We start from the raw sequence: 17987 nt of genomic DNA, 5'->3' as shown, positions 1-17987 counted from the left end.
AAAGCTGATGGTGGTCTCACTCCCTAGAGCCAGGTGACTCCAGCCCAGACACTAACAGGGCCTTGGTGTCAACCTGGTGGTGTTAGGATTTCGAGGAGACTACTTCCTTCATCAAAGCAAAGTTAAAAGTTGTAGGTCCACATGAATGAGTTCCAGCCCCTCTTGCAAAGGCTCTGCCCAACCACAAACCCAGGCACTGCGTAATCACGTCCTCCCACAGGGAGAAGGTGGGTGTCACCCAAAGGCTGTCAGGGACCTGGCTGCCGCGGCTGCTCCCTAGTGGGCATCTCCCAGGCTCTGCCAGGGTCCCCGCCCTCCCTCGCAGCCCTTGCAACAGTGTCAAGAAAACACTTACCCAGCTCTCCACCCGAAATGGAGAAGTCCTCTCAAGAATGGCCCACTTCTGGATGTGGTAGGGCCGGGCAGCTGCGTGCATGTTGACCCTCTGGATCCCCTCTTCGATGGCCTGATACACGGCCTCATCCTTCTTCCCCACGACCTCAGACACGGTGGTGGCTTTGCTGCCCACCCTCTGGCAAAACTCTACCGCTTGTTCGGTCAGGTTATCGGTGGGGTCAGAGGTGTCGGGGTCCAGAGTGCACTGAAAAGCCAGAGATAGGTCAGGACAAGCCTTGTTCCACAAGGTAAGTGCCCTGGTCTAGGAGGAGGTATTAGTGCTGATCATCAAGGACGTGGCTCACTGGGAGCTCTGTTTCAAAGAAATGGTTCGAGGAGTAGGTAGCTACTCTGACTGTGGTGAGCCCTGTGGTGGGGTGGAAGGAATGCAGACCCGAGGTTTAGACGACCTCAGCCAGTGAAAACATAAGACAGGGACCCATCTCTGGCCCATCTAGTATCCCAGTATCAGACCAGATACCAGACTGGGATCTGCTGAGAGGGCCAAGGGCTGTAGCACTTTGTCAAAAGGACTGCCCTGGGATACATAAACGATCAGCACGGCAGGAGTTCCCGTTGGGTGCAGTGGAAATGAATCCGACTAGTATCCATGAGGATGCAGGTTTGATGCCTGGCCTCACTCTGTGGGTTAAGGATCTGGTGCTGCCGTGAGCTGTGGTGTGGGTCGCAGACATGGCTCAGATCCCGAGCTGCTGTGGCTGTGGCAGGCAGCTCTATAACTTGATTTGACCCAGGCTATGGAAGTTCCCATATGCTGCATGTATAGCCCTAAAAAAGCAAAAAAAAAAAAAAGGAATCATCACAGCAGCACATGATTAATCATACCATCTGGGGCAGAAGGGATTTCCATGTGCTACAGCTACTCTTTCGTGCAGGCAGCACTGACTTGTTACTCCAGAATAGAGTAGCAAGAGCCAGACGCCTCCTGGCTGAACCTGGCTTCTGCTGGGCCAGACCCGCAGACCACCTACCAGCTGTTCCTCCAAAGCCAGACCCCCAGACACACCTTCAAGGTAAGCAGCATGGACAGGAACTTCCTCTGGTCCCCGATCAGCATGGCGTTGCTGATGATGGGCAGCTCCATCTTCACAGCCTCCTCTATGGGCACAGGGGGCACGTTCTCTCCACCAGCTGTGATGATCAATTCTGCAGAGTCAAGGCCCAGCCCAAGCTTTAGTCTAGGGGCTCAGGCCAAGTGCACCCAGACTCTGCCCTGAGAGCCGACCCTCTGTGGCCAGCAGGTTGCAGGCTCGATCACACACCTGCCTGCGTGATATCCAGAAAGAGGTTTATCCACACGCTCCGCTTCGGTTTCCCCTGGGAAACTGGGACATGATATTTCTACATGATGCTGCTGGCAATGTATCCACTTGGCAAAGTAAGGGAAGCACCTCTTTCAAGGAGGCATCCCCAACTTACTTCCCTGGGAGAACCAAGCTGTTCATGGGAATTTCTTTGAAGTCTCAGGTTTCCTTTAAAATTTTATGTACAGGAGTTTCCGCTGTGGCTCAGTGGAAACGAATCTGACTAGCTTCCATGAGGACACAGGTTCCATCCCTGGCCCTGCTCAGTGGGTTAAGGATCCGGCGTTGCCGTGAGCTGTGGTGTAGGTCACAAACACAGCTCAGATCACGAAATGCTATGCCTGTAGCATAGGGTGGCAGCTGCAGCTCAGATTCGACCCCTAGCCTGGGAACTCCATATGCTGAGGGTGTGGCCCTAAAAAAAAAAAAAGAAAAAAAAATGGAGTTCCCGTCGTGGCGCAGTAATTAACGAATCTGACTAGGAACCATGAGGTTGCGGGTTCGGTCCCTGCCCTTGCTCAGTGGGTTAAGGATCCGGCGTTGCCGTGAGCTGTGGTGTAGGTTGCAGACGCGGCTCGGATCCTGCGTTGCTGTGGCTCTGGCGTTGGCCAGTGGCTGCAGTTCTGATTAGACCCCTAGCCTGGGAGTCTCCATATGCTGCAGGAGCAGCCCAAAGAAATAGCAAAAAGCCAAAAAAAAAAAAAAAAAAAAAGAAAAAAAAAATAAAATAAAATTTTATGTCCAATTTCTGTTCTATTCTACATCATATCCATGTTTGGATCTAAAAAGACATGATGTTTATTGACTTGAATTTTCTTTTTTTTTTTTTAGGTTACGTTTTATTTCTTTTCTTTTTATTTTTTTTAGTTATTTCCCTAAAACAATTTTTTTTTCTACTGTATAGCATGGTGACCCAGTTACACATACATGTATACATTCTTTTTTCTCCCATTATCATGCTCCATCGTAGTTCTCAGTGCTACAGAGCAGGATCTCATTGCTAATCCATTCCAAAAGCAATAGTTTGCATCTATTAATCCTAAACTCCCAATCCATCCCACTCCCTCCCCCTCGGCAACCACAAGTCTATTCTCCAAGAACTTGAATTTTCTGGAAAGACTTGCCTTGTTTACCTAGGGAGTTTGAATTCCAGCTCTGTCCTTTACCAACTGGGTGACTTTAGGCAAGTTACTTAATCTCTCTGGTTATCCTCATTAGTAAGTCAAGGTCATTCCCATGGGAGATACTAGTAAGTGAAATGATGTCATTTAAGGCACATGCCACTTAATAAGGGCTCAATACTTGGAGTGGGTATAAACAGTAGAATTCTCCCATGTCCCACCACAGTCTGGAACCCAGCCTGCGGCGTTCACCTTTGAGACGCCCAGTGATGTAGAGGAAGCCGTCGGCATCCAGGCGGCCCACGTCGCCTGTGTGCAGCCAGCCGTCCTTGTCGATGGCCTCACGCGTCTTGTCCTCCATGTTCAGGTAGCCCATGAAGATGGTGCGGCCCCACAGGCAGATCTCCCCTGTGCCCTCTGCGTCCTCATTCACCAGCTTCACCCGGCAGCCTGGCACCACCTTGCCGGAGCTGGGGGCGGAGGGGCCGGGAGGCACGGTCAGAGGGAGCCAGCTCCTCCAAGCCCGGGATCAGCCCCCATTGGGAGCCTTGGGGCCTCCAAACTCTCAGTCTTCCCTGAGGGCTGGAATGTCCCCTCCCAGGATGTTTGCAATTTAATAGTACTCAGAGCTGAGAGGCAGGGCCAGCTAAAGGTTTTTAGGTGAATAAAGGAATGCACAGGCGAAATCCTAATGGGACCACTTCAAGCACTGTGATGGGCAGGCAGGGAGGGGAGGTGTTAGAGCACAACACATTCTCCTTCAACTCACTCCCCAGGACTGACATCCCCCCGCCCCCCCGCCCCCCCCCACCCCGAGGACGGGCCCAGGCCCAGTCCCCCCAGCTCCCACCTAGATGGAGCCTGGGCCATTCGCAATGCTGGGACACCCTCTCACACACCCTACCCTATTGGAGGGAGCTCAGGAGACCCTGGGGCTGCAAAGCTGTTTTGTTCAGCCTCACCCATTGCATGCAAATTTTCTGGTTCAGGAATCTAACGCATGCCACAACAGTGACCACACAGGATCCCTAACTGCTAGGCCACCAGGGAACTCCATGCAAGGTTGTTTGCCTCCACGGACCCATGTGCCACTGCCGCAGAGACCACGCCCATGAGGCTCAGGCCAGGCCAAGGGACTTGGCCCAAGATAGAACTACTGGCACTCAGGGATCCACAGTCCAGTGGCCCAGACGCAGGGACCTAGTCAGCAGGTGGACACCAATGGGGTCAGCAAGGACGTGTGGGCTGGCACATGTGCCGAAACCTGGGCTGTACCTGTAGAGCCGGTAGTTGTTAGGGCTGGACATGAAGTGGGGGCCTGAGGTCTCACTGAGGCCGTAGCCTGCATACAAGCGGATGTTGAGGCCCAGGAAGAAGTGCTGTGTCTCTGCAGTCATGGGAGCAGCTCCATAGAAGTTTTTCTGACACTTGGCAAAGCCCAGTGCCTGGCGGACCTTGGCTAGAACCAGGTAATCTGCTAGTCGGGTGGTGAAGGGCTTGAGATCACTGGTGGGAGAGGGAGAATGGCTCACAGACCACACACAGACACAGACACACAGACACAGACACACACACACACTCTCTCTCATTAAAAGTGTGGGTCTTCACTCACACCATGCACAAAAATAACTCAGAATGGCTTAAAAGCTTAAACATAAGACATCATAAAACTCTTAGAAGAGAACACACGCAAAACACTCTCTGACATCAACCTTTGAATTGGAGTTGTAACTGCCGGCCTACGCCACAGGCACAGCAACCTGGGATCCGAGGCATGTTGGCCACCTACACCACAACTCAGGGCAACACCGGATCCTTAATCCACTGAGCAAGGCCTGGGATCAAACCTACATCCTCATGGATACTATGCTGGGTTCTTAACCCGCTGAGCCACAACCACAACTCTTAAGTTTAATTTTATGGCCACATCTGCAGCATATGGAAGTTCAGGGCCAGGGATTGAATCCGAGCTATGACTGAGACCTATGCCACAGCTGCAAGCAATGCCAGATCCAACATGTCATTGTGTGCAAATACATCTTGAGCCAGGAAGTCAGAAAAACAGATGCAGCTGTGTTTAGATACCACAGACAACAACACAGGTACATGCAAATTTGCACGTACAATAATACACACACGGTGGGAGTTTCTGTCGTGGCGCAGAGGTTAACAAACCTGACTAGGAACCATGAGGTTGCGGGTTTGATCCCTGGCCTTGCTCAGTGGGTTAAGGATCCGGCATTGCTGTGAGCTGTGGTGTAGGTCGCAGACATGGCTCAGATCTGGTGTTGCTGTGGCTCTTGCGTAGGCTGGCGGGTGCAGCTCCGATTAGACCCCTAGCCTGGGAACCTCCATATGCCGCCAGAGCAGCCCAAGAAATGGCAAAAAGACAATAATAATAATAATAATAATACACACACGGAAAGACATGAAGTATATACATGCATGGACATGCATGTACAAACATGTCTGATCTCATGTGAAGCCCTTGAATGGGTCATTCAGGCATATTCACTTTTCATGTCTGTGCAAATGAGGCCCTGGTATACAGACATGAGTACACAGCTTATGAGACATGATACAGTTTCACAGATTCACTAGACATGGAAAACATTTCTAAATTGGAACAGGCCGGATTTATCCATTCACCCTCCCACAGCCCTGGGTGGGAATTTAAAAGCAATCGAAAGGCTGTGGGCAAGAGCTGAGTGGTCACTTGGGATGCTGGGAAAGCCAGAAAAGCCTCCAGCACTGTGGTCCCCTCTCTAGCCACCTACTGAGGTCTGGAGACTCCCCAGGAGTCAGTCAGGGGCTGCTCCTAGGAAGGCAAAGGCCACCCCAGAGGGAGCAAGTCAGTCCTTGCAGTGAGAACCCACAGACGGGGGCATTCTCTCCTGGGCAGTCTGGGGAGAAGTTGGGGCTCAGGCCCAGCCATTGATGGGGCCTCTGCACAGGGGTCTGGACAAGTCTGGGCTATCAGACCCTAGTCTGTGTCCTGGGGTTTCGGCCCTGCCCTGCTGCCTCCTAAGCCTGCTGACCCCCAACCCTCTGTACCTGCTCGGGCAGGTGAGGTTCTGCTCCAAGGTCACCGACATGGCCCACAGCAGCATCTTGCGCCGGATGAAGCCAGACTGAGCAGCCACCTCCTGGATCCGCTCCATGATTTTCTCCCACACCCGAGGCACCCCCATGTGGGATGTGGGCTCCACCTCCCGAAGTGTGTTCACCAGGCTCCCCTGTGTGCCGCCAGTGAGAGACAGGCCTGAGGTTCAGGGCCAGCCGGGAGCCAGGAGGCCCCTGTCACCAGAGTCAGCGTGCACACACTGCAGGCGTGCTGCACACAGATGTTCCCACAGGGGCACACACACATCGCGCACACCTCATGCCATGTACTTTTGGCCACAACTCAGCAGCCACGCCCTCGCTGCTCTTCTGTGCCCACAGAACCCTGATGCTGCTCAGGTACCAGGGTGGCCAGATGCTTCAGAAGTACCTCAGGCCCCTCCCAGGCCTGGGGGCAGGGACTTTTCATAGGTCTAACTCACACATGGTAATCCCACTCCTCTAAGCAGGAATGGACATGAGACAGCATTTGGGTCAACGCGGGGTAAGGGCAGCCTGCGAGTGGGCTTCTGGGACATCCTCCTTGTAGTTAAAAGAAGGATCCAAAGCACAGGTATAGTTTATGGGACTGGGATGCAGGGCTGTGGCCACTTGTGACCATCCTCTGTCTCACTATGAGGATGGCCCGTCCTTGACGTCATCGCGGACCCAAGGAACCACTCTGACGTTCCTTTGTGTGGTATCACCAGTTTGCCTTCTTGTTTGGTTGCCTGAGGCAGGCCGTGCCAGCTGCAGCTGAGACGATTTTGACCGGTAAATGCCAAGGGAACCGGCATGCCTACGAACACACATGCAGGGCCCACAGACACGAGGACACGCTCAGGCAGGTCCTCACACACACACTCGGATACCTGCATGGGCAGGGAGGCAGGCTGACCTTTAGGGCATCCGGCTCGGCAAAGCAGACCTGGGCTCCCCACTGGATGCCCGTCCATAAGTCGTAGATCTGGGCAGCAATGTGGCTGAGGGGCAGGTAGCTGACCACCACCTCCTGCTGGACCTCTGCGGGTTGGATGTCACCGGCCTGGCTGCCGAAACGTGCTGTCCATGTGATCTGAAGGACAGGCTGGCTGGTATCTTTGAGCCAGCCCTGGAAGTGCTCACCTCTGTGGCCACCCCGAGGGCTTGGGCTACTTCTTTGCTGTGTTTTTTGAACACCCTCGAGGTTGTTCTCCCTCCTGGGTATCGCTGCAGGAAACCCCCTGGGACTGGCCTCCCGCTCCTCTCCCTGCACCCTCCACTTTGCTGGGCTCAGTCTGGACCACAGACAAGTGGTGCTGTGTCACTTGTCCCAGCTCCCAGGGGCTCCTACTGGGGCAGGGCCATTGCCCAGACCCACACGCAGCCCATCCCCAGCCATCTGGGCATCTGGCCTACATTGTCTTGACTCAGCATCACGCCCTTGGGGTTCCCAGTGGTGCCCGATGTGTAGACCAGCACGCAGCACTGGTTAGGCTGCTGGGCATCAATGATGGTGTCCAGGGCCTCCTCGGGCACTGCATTCCCCAGTTCCATGAATTCCTCCATCTGCAGCCAAGTGGGAGAGCACGGGCAGCACAGGTGAGCTGGGCAGACTCACACAGGCCCCAGCTGCCCCTGGGGCACCTCTGCCCATACCGTGTACACACTGGCCATTTTCTTTAGAGGATGTTCTCGGTATGTCACTACTGCCTTCAGATGTGGCAGGTTTTTCCAGATCTGTGTTGATAAAAAAAAAAGAAATGGGGTTTCATTAAGAAAAAGTCACCTCTCGGGAGTTCCTGTCGTGGCGCAGTGGTTAACGAATCCGACTAGGAACCATGAGGTTGCGGGTTCGGTCCCTGCACTTGCTCAGTGGGTTAAGGATCCGGCGTTGCCATGAGCTGTGGTGTAGGTTGCAGACACGGCTCGGATCCCGCATTGCTGTGGCTCTGGTGTAGGCCGGTGGCTACAGCTCTGATTTGACCCCTGGCCTGGGAACCTCCATATGCCGCGGGAGTGGCCCAAGAAATAGCAACAACAACAACAACAACAACAAAAAAAAAAAGACAAAAGACAAGAAAAAGTCACCTCTTGAGAAGAGCCCCTCTCCAGGTATTAGCTTGCAGGCACCTTCTGGCAAAAGTTGTTGGTCCCTAGCTCTGACCTTTTTTTTTTTGACTCAGCAGGACACACGCCACCCTTCACGCATGGTGTCCCATCGTGAGAACTTTAGAGCAGCAAAGGTGGGATGAGCAGGAGACAGGGAAGGACCCCTTATTAAAGGAAACCCAGAGTTCCTGTTGTGGCTCAGTGGTAACAAACCCAACTAGCATCCATGAGGATGCAGGTTCAATCCCTGGGCCTGCTCATTGGGTTAAGGATCCGGCATTGCCATAAGCTGTGGTGTAGGTCACAGACACGGCTCGGATCTGGTATTGCTGTGGCTGTGATGTAGGCCAGCAGCTGTAGCTCTGACTCAACCACTAATCTGGGAACCTCCATATGCCTCAGGTGCAGCCCTGAAAAGACAAACAACCAAACAAACAAACCTGCCCTGAAAAGGCCTCATTAAACACAAGTCTCAAAACAAAATGGAGAGAACAGGAAAAAAGTGGAAAAAACTAACCTGTGAAAGAAAATGAACATACATATAATTGGAGTCCCAGGCAATACTACTTTTTATCTGAAAAAGAGTCTGGAAAAACGTCCAAATCTGATCAAAACTATAAATCCACCAATTCAAGACTCCCAATGAACCCCAAGCAGAATAATCACAAAGAATAAACCACATCAAGACCTAACATAATCAGCTGCTGAAAACCAGTGATAAAGGAAAAAAATCTTATAAGGAGCCAGAGAAACGAGCTACACCATGTGGAGAGGAACAAGGATAACAAATTACAGACTTCTCATCAGAAGCTATGCCATGTAGAAAACATTGGGATGGGGTCTTTAAAGGCTGAAAGAAAACAGAAATCCTGTCCAGCCAGAATTCAACCACATGAAAATATCCTCGGAAAAGTGAAGGCAAATATGAACATGTTCTCAGAAAAAGAGAAGCTGACAGAATGTGTGGCCCTCAGACCTATATTGCAAGAAATGTTGGAGAAAATTCATAAGCCAGAAGGAAGAGGGACCAGATGAAAACTTGGGGTCACATAAAGGAATGAACAGTGCCAGATATAGCAAATACATGGGCAAATACAAAAGACATTTTTTTCTTTCTTTAATTTTTTCTTTTTGTGTGTGTGTCTTTTTAGGGCCGCATCATGGCATAGGGAGGTTCCCATGCTAGGGGTCCAATCAGAGCTGTAGCTGCCGGCTTATACCACAGCCATAGGAACGCTGGATCCGAGCTGCGTCTGTGACCTACACCACAGTTCAAGGCAACACCAGATCCTTAGCCCACTGAGCGAGGCCAGAGATCAAACCTGTGTCCTCACGGATGCTAGTCAGATTCGTTTCCTCTGAGCCATAATGGGAACTCCTTAAAATTTCTTTGAATGATACTTGACTGTTTAAAATACTTCATTGCAGGGTTTATAACTTATGTAGCAGTTAAGTACAAATGATAATAGCAGAAAGTGTGGGAGGGGGATGGAAACATACTGTTAAGATTTCTATATTATATATAAAGTCATACAACATTATAATATTACATGAAAAGAGACTGTGATGAATTAAAGGTGCATATTGTAAGCCCTAGAGCAAACACCACAGGGAGAGCTAGTAAGCCAATGAAAAGAATGGAACACTCGAAACCAAAACAAAAGTAAAAACAGAAACCTCAATCCAAAATAAGTCGGGAAAGAGGAGAAAAGGATCAAAGGACAGATGGGACAAATAGGAAAGAGCCAACTGGTAGTTTTATAGACAATTTTGTCAGACTGGATAAAAAGGAAAGACCCAACTATATGCTTATATAACTACATAGAGTTATATATGAGACTTGCTTTTAATATAAGGACACAAGTGGGCTAAAAGTGAAATGAGGCAAAAACCTATGCTATGCAAATGTTGATAAGAAATCTGGAGTGGATATATATATACATACACACACACACACATATATATATATATATATATATTTGCTTTTTAGGGCCACACCCATGGCATATGGAGGGTCCCAGGCGAGGGGTCTAATCAGAGTTGTAGCTGCCAGCCTACGCCACAGCCACAGCAATGCCAGATTGGAGCCGCATCTGCGACCTACACCACAGCTCATGGCAACACCGGATCCTTAACTCACTGAGCGAGGCCAAGGATTGAACCTGCCACCTCGAGATTCCTAGTCGGATTCATTTCCACTGCACCATGATGGGAACTCCTGGAGTGGCTATGTTAATTTAAGACAAAGTAGCTTTGGAATAAGAACGGTTGCCAAAGATAAAGAGGGACAATTTCTTAATGACAAGGGGTTTTATTCATCCAGAAGACACAACAGTTTTAATATGTATATACATAGTAGAGCTTCAAAACACATGAAGCAAAAAGTAATAGTACCAAAAGGACAAATAGATAAATCCATAATAATAATTGGATATTTCAATACGCCCCTTTTCAGTATTTGTTAGAACAAGTAGACAGAAAAAACAACAGGGATGTGGATGACTTAAACGACTTTAGAACACTGTCAATCAAGCTGACATGATTAACGTTTAGAAAACACTCTACCCAACAACGGCAGAATGCAGATTCTTTCAAATATGCATGAAACAGTCACCAACATAGACCATTATTTGGTCTATCACACTGCTCTGTGCAAACAGGGTGCTTCAGCAAGCAAAGAGCCCCAGGTGAAAAGAGAAAGTTCTTCCTTTGGAGAAGAAAGAATTCCAGCTGATCAGTTAGAAAACCAACATTTTCCCAAGGCTCATAAAATAATTCAGGCAAAGATCATCAGCAGAGAAAGTTTGCTGGGGAACATCACAGTGGACGAGCAGGTGGCCGCCACCGGCATCCACAGAGGAAGCCCAGCATCCCTACAACAGGTCCCACCTGACAGCAAATGCCTCTTGTACAATATGAAGTACACAGCGCCACCTATGGGGTGTTCCTGCCAATCACTGTTTAATCGAAAATGCATCAAGTCCTGTGTTCTAACATGTAGAGAGGTTAGAGGGACATGCTGCACGACCGCTCAGGATGGCTGACCTAGCTTCTGCAGCATGTCAATCACAGAGAGTCTCACACTTGAGTGTGGGTCAGAATCACCCAGAGGTGTGTTAAACAGTCTCCTGGGCCCCAGACCCTGAGTTGCCCAATCAGTAGGTCTGGGTGGGTTCTGAAACTAAGTTCCTAGGTGATGCTGCTGGTCTGTGGTTTAGGAAACAGAACATGGGGGATTTGGTTTGAATTCAAAGACTCTTAAAAGACATCACCAAATGCATCACATGGGCCTGGTTGAGACCCCGATTCAAAGGAACCGACTGTAAAAAGACATTGTGGGTGTTAGATGATATGAAGGGATTCTTGGACGTGTTAGAGGTGATAAAGCTACTGTGATTATCTAAGAAAAATGTCATATGTTTTAGAGGTGCATATTGAAATATTCGGGGGTGAAATGCTGTGATGGCAGAGATTTGCCTTCAAATGTTTCACAAAATAGGTAAATTGAAATGGGTATGACAAAAAAACTGATGTTTATTAAATCTGGATGATCACTCTATGAGGGGCCACTATATTCTTCTATTTCTGTTTGTCTGGAAAGTTTTCATAACATACATTTTAGGAAGTTACCTAGGGTGGGCATTTTTTTTCTTTTTTTTTCTTTTTAAAATTTATTTAGCATGGACATTTCTGATTCAGTCGGTCTGGGCCTCAGTTTCTTCAGTGGCAAAATGGGGATGCAGGAGAGTATTTAGATTCATTGTCTATGCAGGGGGGGCTGTCACCCTGAAGGCTGGGCAGAACAAAATCTACTGGGGGCTTTTTAAAGCTCTCTGGCCCTCCCAACCTACTCTGGGATTCTGATTCGGGCGCCCAGGCTGAGGAGTGTGTGGCTCCCTGGGGTGAGGCTGAGGAGGAGTGCTAACCTTGGCTGCTGATGCTCCTGCCAGCTTGGATCACAAGGAACCTTAAGCTATCAGGGCCTTGAGCAAAGGTGGCCTGGGGGGAACCTGGGGCAGAGGCCTCTGGCATCTATGAAGCCTCCAAACCTGAGGAAAGCAGGGCCCCACTGAGTCCCAGGGTGCCTGGGACGCCCCTGCTGTGTACGACTCTCTAAATATGTGTCCCCTTCCTACTGAGTGAGGGGCCTGAGTGTTTGGGGCGGGGGAGGGCAGGAAAGGGGGTGCTACGGGGGTGCTCAGGTTTGCCTCAGTCTCTCTCTCAGAGTGACTCACTCTGGGCCATGTCATCAGCACCCATACCTCCTCTCCCAACCTCAAGCATTTATCCATCAGATAGAATAGAGGTACTTGGGAGGAGGGGACCCTGAAGATGGAGTTGGAAAAGGGCGGAGACAGAAAAGGACCTCCCCACTTGAGTGGAGGGAAGGTATCTATTCTGGCCTGTCTGGGGATCCAGGTCCCACAGCCCTGGGAGGGTGGTGACCCCTTCTCCTGCCCTTAGGTACAGGTAGGGAGCAGAGGCCCAGGTGGTATCTCCAGAACCAGGGCCAAGCCAACAGGTCCATCCAGGAGGCCTCTTCATAGATGCAGGGAACCGTGGAAGGGCCTTGCAGGCTTCTGGCTGCAGAGGTGTCCCCAGACCACTGCATGCCAATGTCATGCACTTGGGGACAGAGCCAGTCAGGGGTGGGCTTTAAAGGAATAAGGAGGCATCAGTGCTCCAGAAAAGACCTAGCGGCTCCAAGAGGCCCGTGTGAGCCCCTGCTGTCCCCTGCTCTCTTTATTTTATGTATGTATGTGCGTAAGTAGGTAGGTAGGTGTTGGCCAGGCCTATGGCCAGCAGAAATTCCTGGACCAAGGATCGAACCCACACCACAGCCCCTGCTGTCTTTAGAAGACCCTGCAGCACGTGCTCTGGCTTGGCCCAATTCCCACCTGGTGGCAGCCTGCACCCCCACTCCCCACTGAGACTCAGATTTGGGAGCTCACGTGTCAGGCTTGAACCTTTCCTCCAGGACACACGGCCCTGCCGTGGGCAGAGGCCCCTGTCCTGAAGGGAAAGCCAGGGGCAGTGGGCTGCCTGGGGGATATAGGGTCTGCCCCTGGGACTTTCTGGACCTCAATTTTCAGGCCTGGCAGATGGTCGGTGGCCACTGCCCTGCCTTGCCCTCTGTGTGCGTGTGGTGAGGACGGTCGCCGTGGAGGATGACGGGGACTCTGGCAGGGAGGGTGGGAGAGTCCTTTGTAAGCTCTGAGCCCCGCGACCACTGCCCCTTTTCCCAAACCTTCAGGATCTTTTCCAGCTGCTTCTGCGTGTCGACCACAATGATGTTGGCGCGGCAGTCATGGGCGATGTACTGGCAGGCCTCAGGGGAGCTGGTCGTGTAGATGCCGGTGACGATGCCACTGCAGGACACCCGGGAGGATTCCTGTCTAGGCAGGTGCTGCGGACCACCCCCTCGGCCCAGCTCCCCTGCTCCTGAGAACTCCCCTGTCCCCATCAGGCTGCTGCCCCAGGTAGAGGAGGCCAGAGGTGGGTCTGGAGAAGGCCCCAGGGAAGAGACAGGATGTGGGGGTGGGAGTGGGGGGGGGGCTCTAGAAAGAGACATAGACCCTCTCTCCACTCTCTACCCCCTTTGCCCCCCCACCCCCCAGCCACTTACCCTGCGAACACTGTGCCCACCGCTGAGAAGAACCACTCTGGGGAGTTGCAGCCAAGGATGGCCACGCTGTGGGCCCGCTCCAGCCCGAGCTCCAGGCCAAAGGCAGACAGGCCAGGTCAGCCGGCAGGAAGGGGCCTCTCATTCTCACCAAGTCCCTGTTTCAGACCGCCAGGGACCCTGCCAGCCCACCTCAGGGACCACCCTCACAGGTGCCCTGTCAGAGAGTGCCCTGGAGGACCGGTCACTCGGCAGCCCTTGCTGCCCCTCCTAGGCCCTTCCCGGGGAGCCCGTCCCTTGGCCCAGGGCACCAGGCTTCCCAGCCCATCTTGAATGGGATGACAAGTAAGAAGCTTGTATCAAGTCTGGCACGGGGCCCAGCGAACGCAAACCCTTAGCACCAGGCCAGAATGTACCATTAGCTCAATAAACGGGATGGGTTTTACAGTTACCCTGTCTAGGGGCTTGCCCGCTAGGGCGTCAGAAGGAGGCCTCTGAAGGCCCAGAGCTGGCAGGCAGGGCTGGGGAGGGGAGAGGCCGCACCTTAAGGGGTCCCCTCACCTTCAGGAAGCCTTTGGCAGCTTTGCGGGCCAGCAGGTAGTACTGGGAGTAGGAGATGTGTTCCCACATGCCCTGGCGCTTGAAGCCCAGAGCGCTGAGGTCCCCGTAGTTGTCCAGAGCCTCGTAGAACATCCGATGCACAGTGTAGGGAGTCTGTGGGCAGCTGGGGTCTATGCGCAGGCGGACCCGCCCATCGGCCCGAGTCGTCCATAGCGCCTCCTCTGCAGGGGGGGAGAAGACCACAGCTTGAATCATGCCAGCCTGGGGGCTGGCCCCAGAGGACCGTTGCTCCTCCTCTGGGCAGAGTTCCCAGGCTTCTGTTTCTGATAATGCCTTAGACTCTGGGCTATGGGGGCTGGGGCAGGCTGGCGTCTGCCTGAAGGGTGAGGTAAGCCAGGCTTGAAGGATGGACAAGGCATTAAGGATGAGGAGAAGGAATAGCTGGAGTGGAAGAGGCCGTGGGGATGCTGAGGTCCCTAGACTTTTTGCAGCCTTTGTGCCAGCTCGGTGCCCCTGAGGCCGGGAAGTTGGCAGTGGATTTGGGGCTGCTTCAGAAGAGCAGGACTGGCAGACCCGTTGGAGGGGGGTTCTACCCTTCCTCTGCCTCTAGAGAATGGGTTGCAGACAGACCCAAATGGACAGAAGGTCAAAGACTCAAAAATAGCAACCTTAGGAGTTCCCGTCGTGGAGCAGCAGAAACGAATCCGACTAGGAACCATGAGGTTGCAGGTTTGATCCCTGGCCTCGATCAGTGGGTTAAGGATCCGGGGTTGCCTTGAGGTGTGGTGTAGGTCACAGACGTGGCTTGGATCCTGAGTTGCTGTGGCTGTGGCGTAGGCCGGTGGCTACAGCTCCGATTAGACTCCTAGCCTAGAAACCTCCATATGCCGTGGGTACTGCCCTAAAAAGATAGAAAAGACAAAAAAAAAAAAAAAAAAAAATATATATATATATATGGCAGCCCTTCCAAGGGGGCTAGAGGAGACGGAAGAGCAGCAGGCTCTGATCACTAGCCTGGAAAGTCTCCCAGTCCCAGAAAATGATTATCTCTTTGCTCACTCCTGCCTAGTGCCAAACCCCCTGCCAATCCCTCCCACGGGGATCTCGTCAAGTCTGCCCAACACGGGTTGGGTAGCTCCGTTTTACAGATGGGGCAGCTGCAGCTCAGAGAGGCTCGGTCATTTTCCCAAGGTCACACAGTGGGAAGTTGTGTCTGAAGCTGCTGCTCACCCTTGGGACACTGTCCCTGGCACCACTGAACCTTCAAGTTGACTGGGTGTGGTAGGTGGCAACAGAGATTTATCATTTAGTTGTTGAGATGTGGGGTGAGCTGTTTAACCTCTGAGTCTGTTTTCTCAGGGGAAAGGTGGGAGTTTAATTCTCAGGGATGATATGAGGGTCAAAAAATGGTGTAGATGAAAGAGCCTTGGCATATAGCTGGTGCTCAATAAATGCACATTTTTGTTCTTCCTCCTTTTCCCACGTTCTCCAGATCATTTGCAAAGGAGGCTTGAATGGGTGGTTTAGACCCTTTTGTCCACAAGGTCACGTTTTGGGGTCAGGGAGGTCATTCTAAGAAGTGGCCCATGAGTGAGGGAGGGAGTGCTAACGGGGACCACAGGGACTAGCTACTCCGCCACCTGCTGGCTGGACCCTCGCTGAGATGGAGAGTCCCACCTCCTTCGCCGTCCATCTCGAGGTAGGACCAATAGGAGGCCCGCAGGCAGATGCACCGGCTGAACGTATCCTTCCCCTTCAACACGCTAAGGTTTCGTGGGGACCCTGAGGTTGGCAGAAGAAGGTGAAGGTCCTGGGACTAGGACAGGACAGCGCATTCTTTCGTGGAGGCCAAGCATGGAGGACGAGGGGACATATTCTGGCCCAAATAGGAGATGGGAATGTGAGGCAGGGGCATGGTGGCCTGGGGATGCAGCCTGGGGCAAAGAGAAGGTCACCCAGTGCCCGGCGTTGTGTATTGACAGAGGCCAAGACCACACTGGTGGCACCCACCATCTGCCCAGACCGAGGCCCGCCACCCGCCTCTGCCAGAGCAACATGCCCTCGGCTGGAGGCGTGAGCCGGGGATGGGGAAGACGCCTCTCCAATCGTTCTTCAGACTTCTCCAAGCCCCTTTCCCATATCCTGGGACCTCAGCTTGGCAGATTCCAGTGATCAATCTCTTTAGGGGTCTCCAACCCCTGCTCTTTGTGAAAGTCCATTCACATGAGCAGATCAGAGCAAAGCCACAGGCTGTGGAGTCAGGTCAACCTGGGTTCGCATTCGGTTCTGCCACTCCCTGCCGTGTGACCTTGGCAAGTCTTTCTCTTCCTGGCTCCATTTTAATCATTCTAAAGTGCAAAGGTATGGAAAGGCCGGAGCCCTCTCCCAGCGGTGAGAGTGTAAAATGGTGCAGCCATGTTGGAAAACAGTCTGACCCCTTCTTAAAAAGTTAAACATAAATCTACCACATAACCGAGCAATTCCCCTCTTAGGTATCTACCCGAGAGAGATGAAAACAGAAGTGCCCACAAAGACTTGCACATGAGTGTGCATAGCAGCAATATTGATAGAAGTCAAAAAGTAGAAACGACCAAACATCCATCAGCTGGTGAGTGAAAACAAGATGTGGCATCTTGTGGAGTTCCCGTTGTGGCTCAGTGGTTAACAAATCTGACTAGGAACCATGAGGTTGCGGGTTCAATCCCTGGCCTCACTCAGTGCGTTAAGGATCCAGCGTTGCCGTGAGCTGTGGTGTAGATCATAGACGTGGCTCGGATCTGGTGTTGCTGTGGCTGTGGCTGTGGTGTAGGCTGGCAGCTGTAGCTCTGATTAGACCCCTTAGCCTGGGAACCTCCGCATGCCGCAGGTGTGGCCCTAAAACGACAAAATAAATACATACATAAATAAAAAGGAACAAAGTACTTATATGAGCAACTACATGGATGAAACTCAAAAACATGTTCAGTGAAAGAAGCCAAAAGCAAAGGACCACATACTGTTTGATTCCATTTGTACGAAATGTCTAGAAAAGGCAGAAAGGGTAGAAAGCAGATTAGCTGTGGGCTGGAAGTGGCAATGGGGACTGACCACAAATGGCACCAAGGATCTTTTGGGTGTGATGGGAATGTTCTAAAATCAGATCGCAAGGGTGTTTGTGCAACTGAACATTTCCTGAAAATCAAATTAAAAAAAAAAAAAAACAAACAAGAAAAAGGGAAAAATCGTGACACTGAAAATGGGCCAGTTTGATGGCATATAAATTATACCTCAACAAAAATGATATAAAAATGGGGAGGGAATTCCCATTATGGCTCAGAGGAAACCAGTCTGACTCACATTCATGAGTACGCAGGTTTGATCCCTGGCCTTGCTCAGTGGTTTAAGGACCAGCGTTGCCATGGGCTGTGGGGTAGGTCACAACTGTGACTTGGATCTGGCATTGCTGTGACTGTGGTGTTGGCAGCTACAACTCCAATTTGACCCCTAGCCTGGGAACCTCCATATGCTGCAGGTGCAGCCCTAAAAAGACCAGAAAAAAAAAAAAAAAAAAAAAGGGAGGAAGAATGCTGACCCTCCTCGCCCCCAAACTGTTGCAAGGATTCTTTGGGGGTAGCTCAGCCAGTGTTCCCAGAGCCTGGCAGAGTCACTGCCCATTAGCTGGTAGCTCTCTTCCCTTCCCTGGCACAGATTCCTCTTGGTGCTTGGACCAGGAGAGGTGAATTTTGGAGTTCCTGCTGTGACACAGTGAGTAGAGGATCTGGTGTTGTT

The 17987-nt window shown here is 51.7% G+C and overlaps 1 protein-coding gene across 1 annotated transcript in view; it reads right to left on the bottom strand.

Annotated features, from left to right (window-relative positions):
- ACSBG1 (acyl-CoA synthetase bubblegum family member 1) overlaps positions 1–17987 on the bottom strand; it is a 55707-nt gene that overhangs the window by 3206 nt on the left and 34514 nt on the right. The window contains exons 3-13 of the mRNA XM_021098835.1: positions 14220–14440; positions 13662–13750; positions 13284–13404; positions 7583–7663; positions 7343–7492; positions 6843–7019; positions 5897–6078; positions 4118–4348; positions 3095–3312; positions 1424–1563; positions 356–601 (exon numbers count right to left, since the gene is read on the bottom strand). Of these exons, the coding sequence (XP_020954494.1) occupies positions 356–601; positions 1424–1563; positions 3095–3312; positions 4118–4348; positions 5897–6078; positions 6843–7019; positions 7343–7492; positions 7583–7663; positions 13284–13404; positions 13662–13750; positions 14220–14440 (1856 nt within the window). The remainder of the gene's footprint in view (positions 1–355; positions 602–1423; positions 1564–3094; positions 3313–4117; positions 4349–5896; positions 6079–6842; positions 7020–7342; positions 7493–7582; positions 7664–13283; positions 13405–13661; positions 13751–14219; positions 14441–17987) is intronic.

Source organism: Sus scrofa, chromosome 7, assembly GCF_000003025.6.
Source record: "Sus scrofa isolate TJ Tabasco breed Duroc chromosome 7, Sscrofa11.1, whole genome shotgun sequence".
Classification (NCBI taxonomy): Eukaryota; Metazoa; Chordata; class Mammalia; order Artiodactyla; family Suidae; genus Sus; species Sus scrofa.
This window is presented reverse-complemented; position numbering and strand designations above follow the sequence as displayed.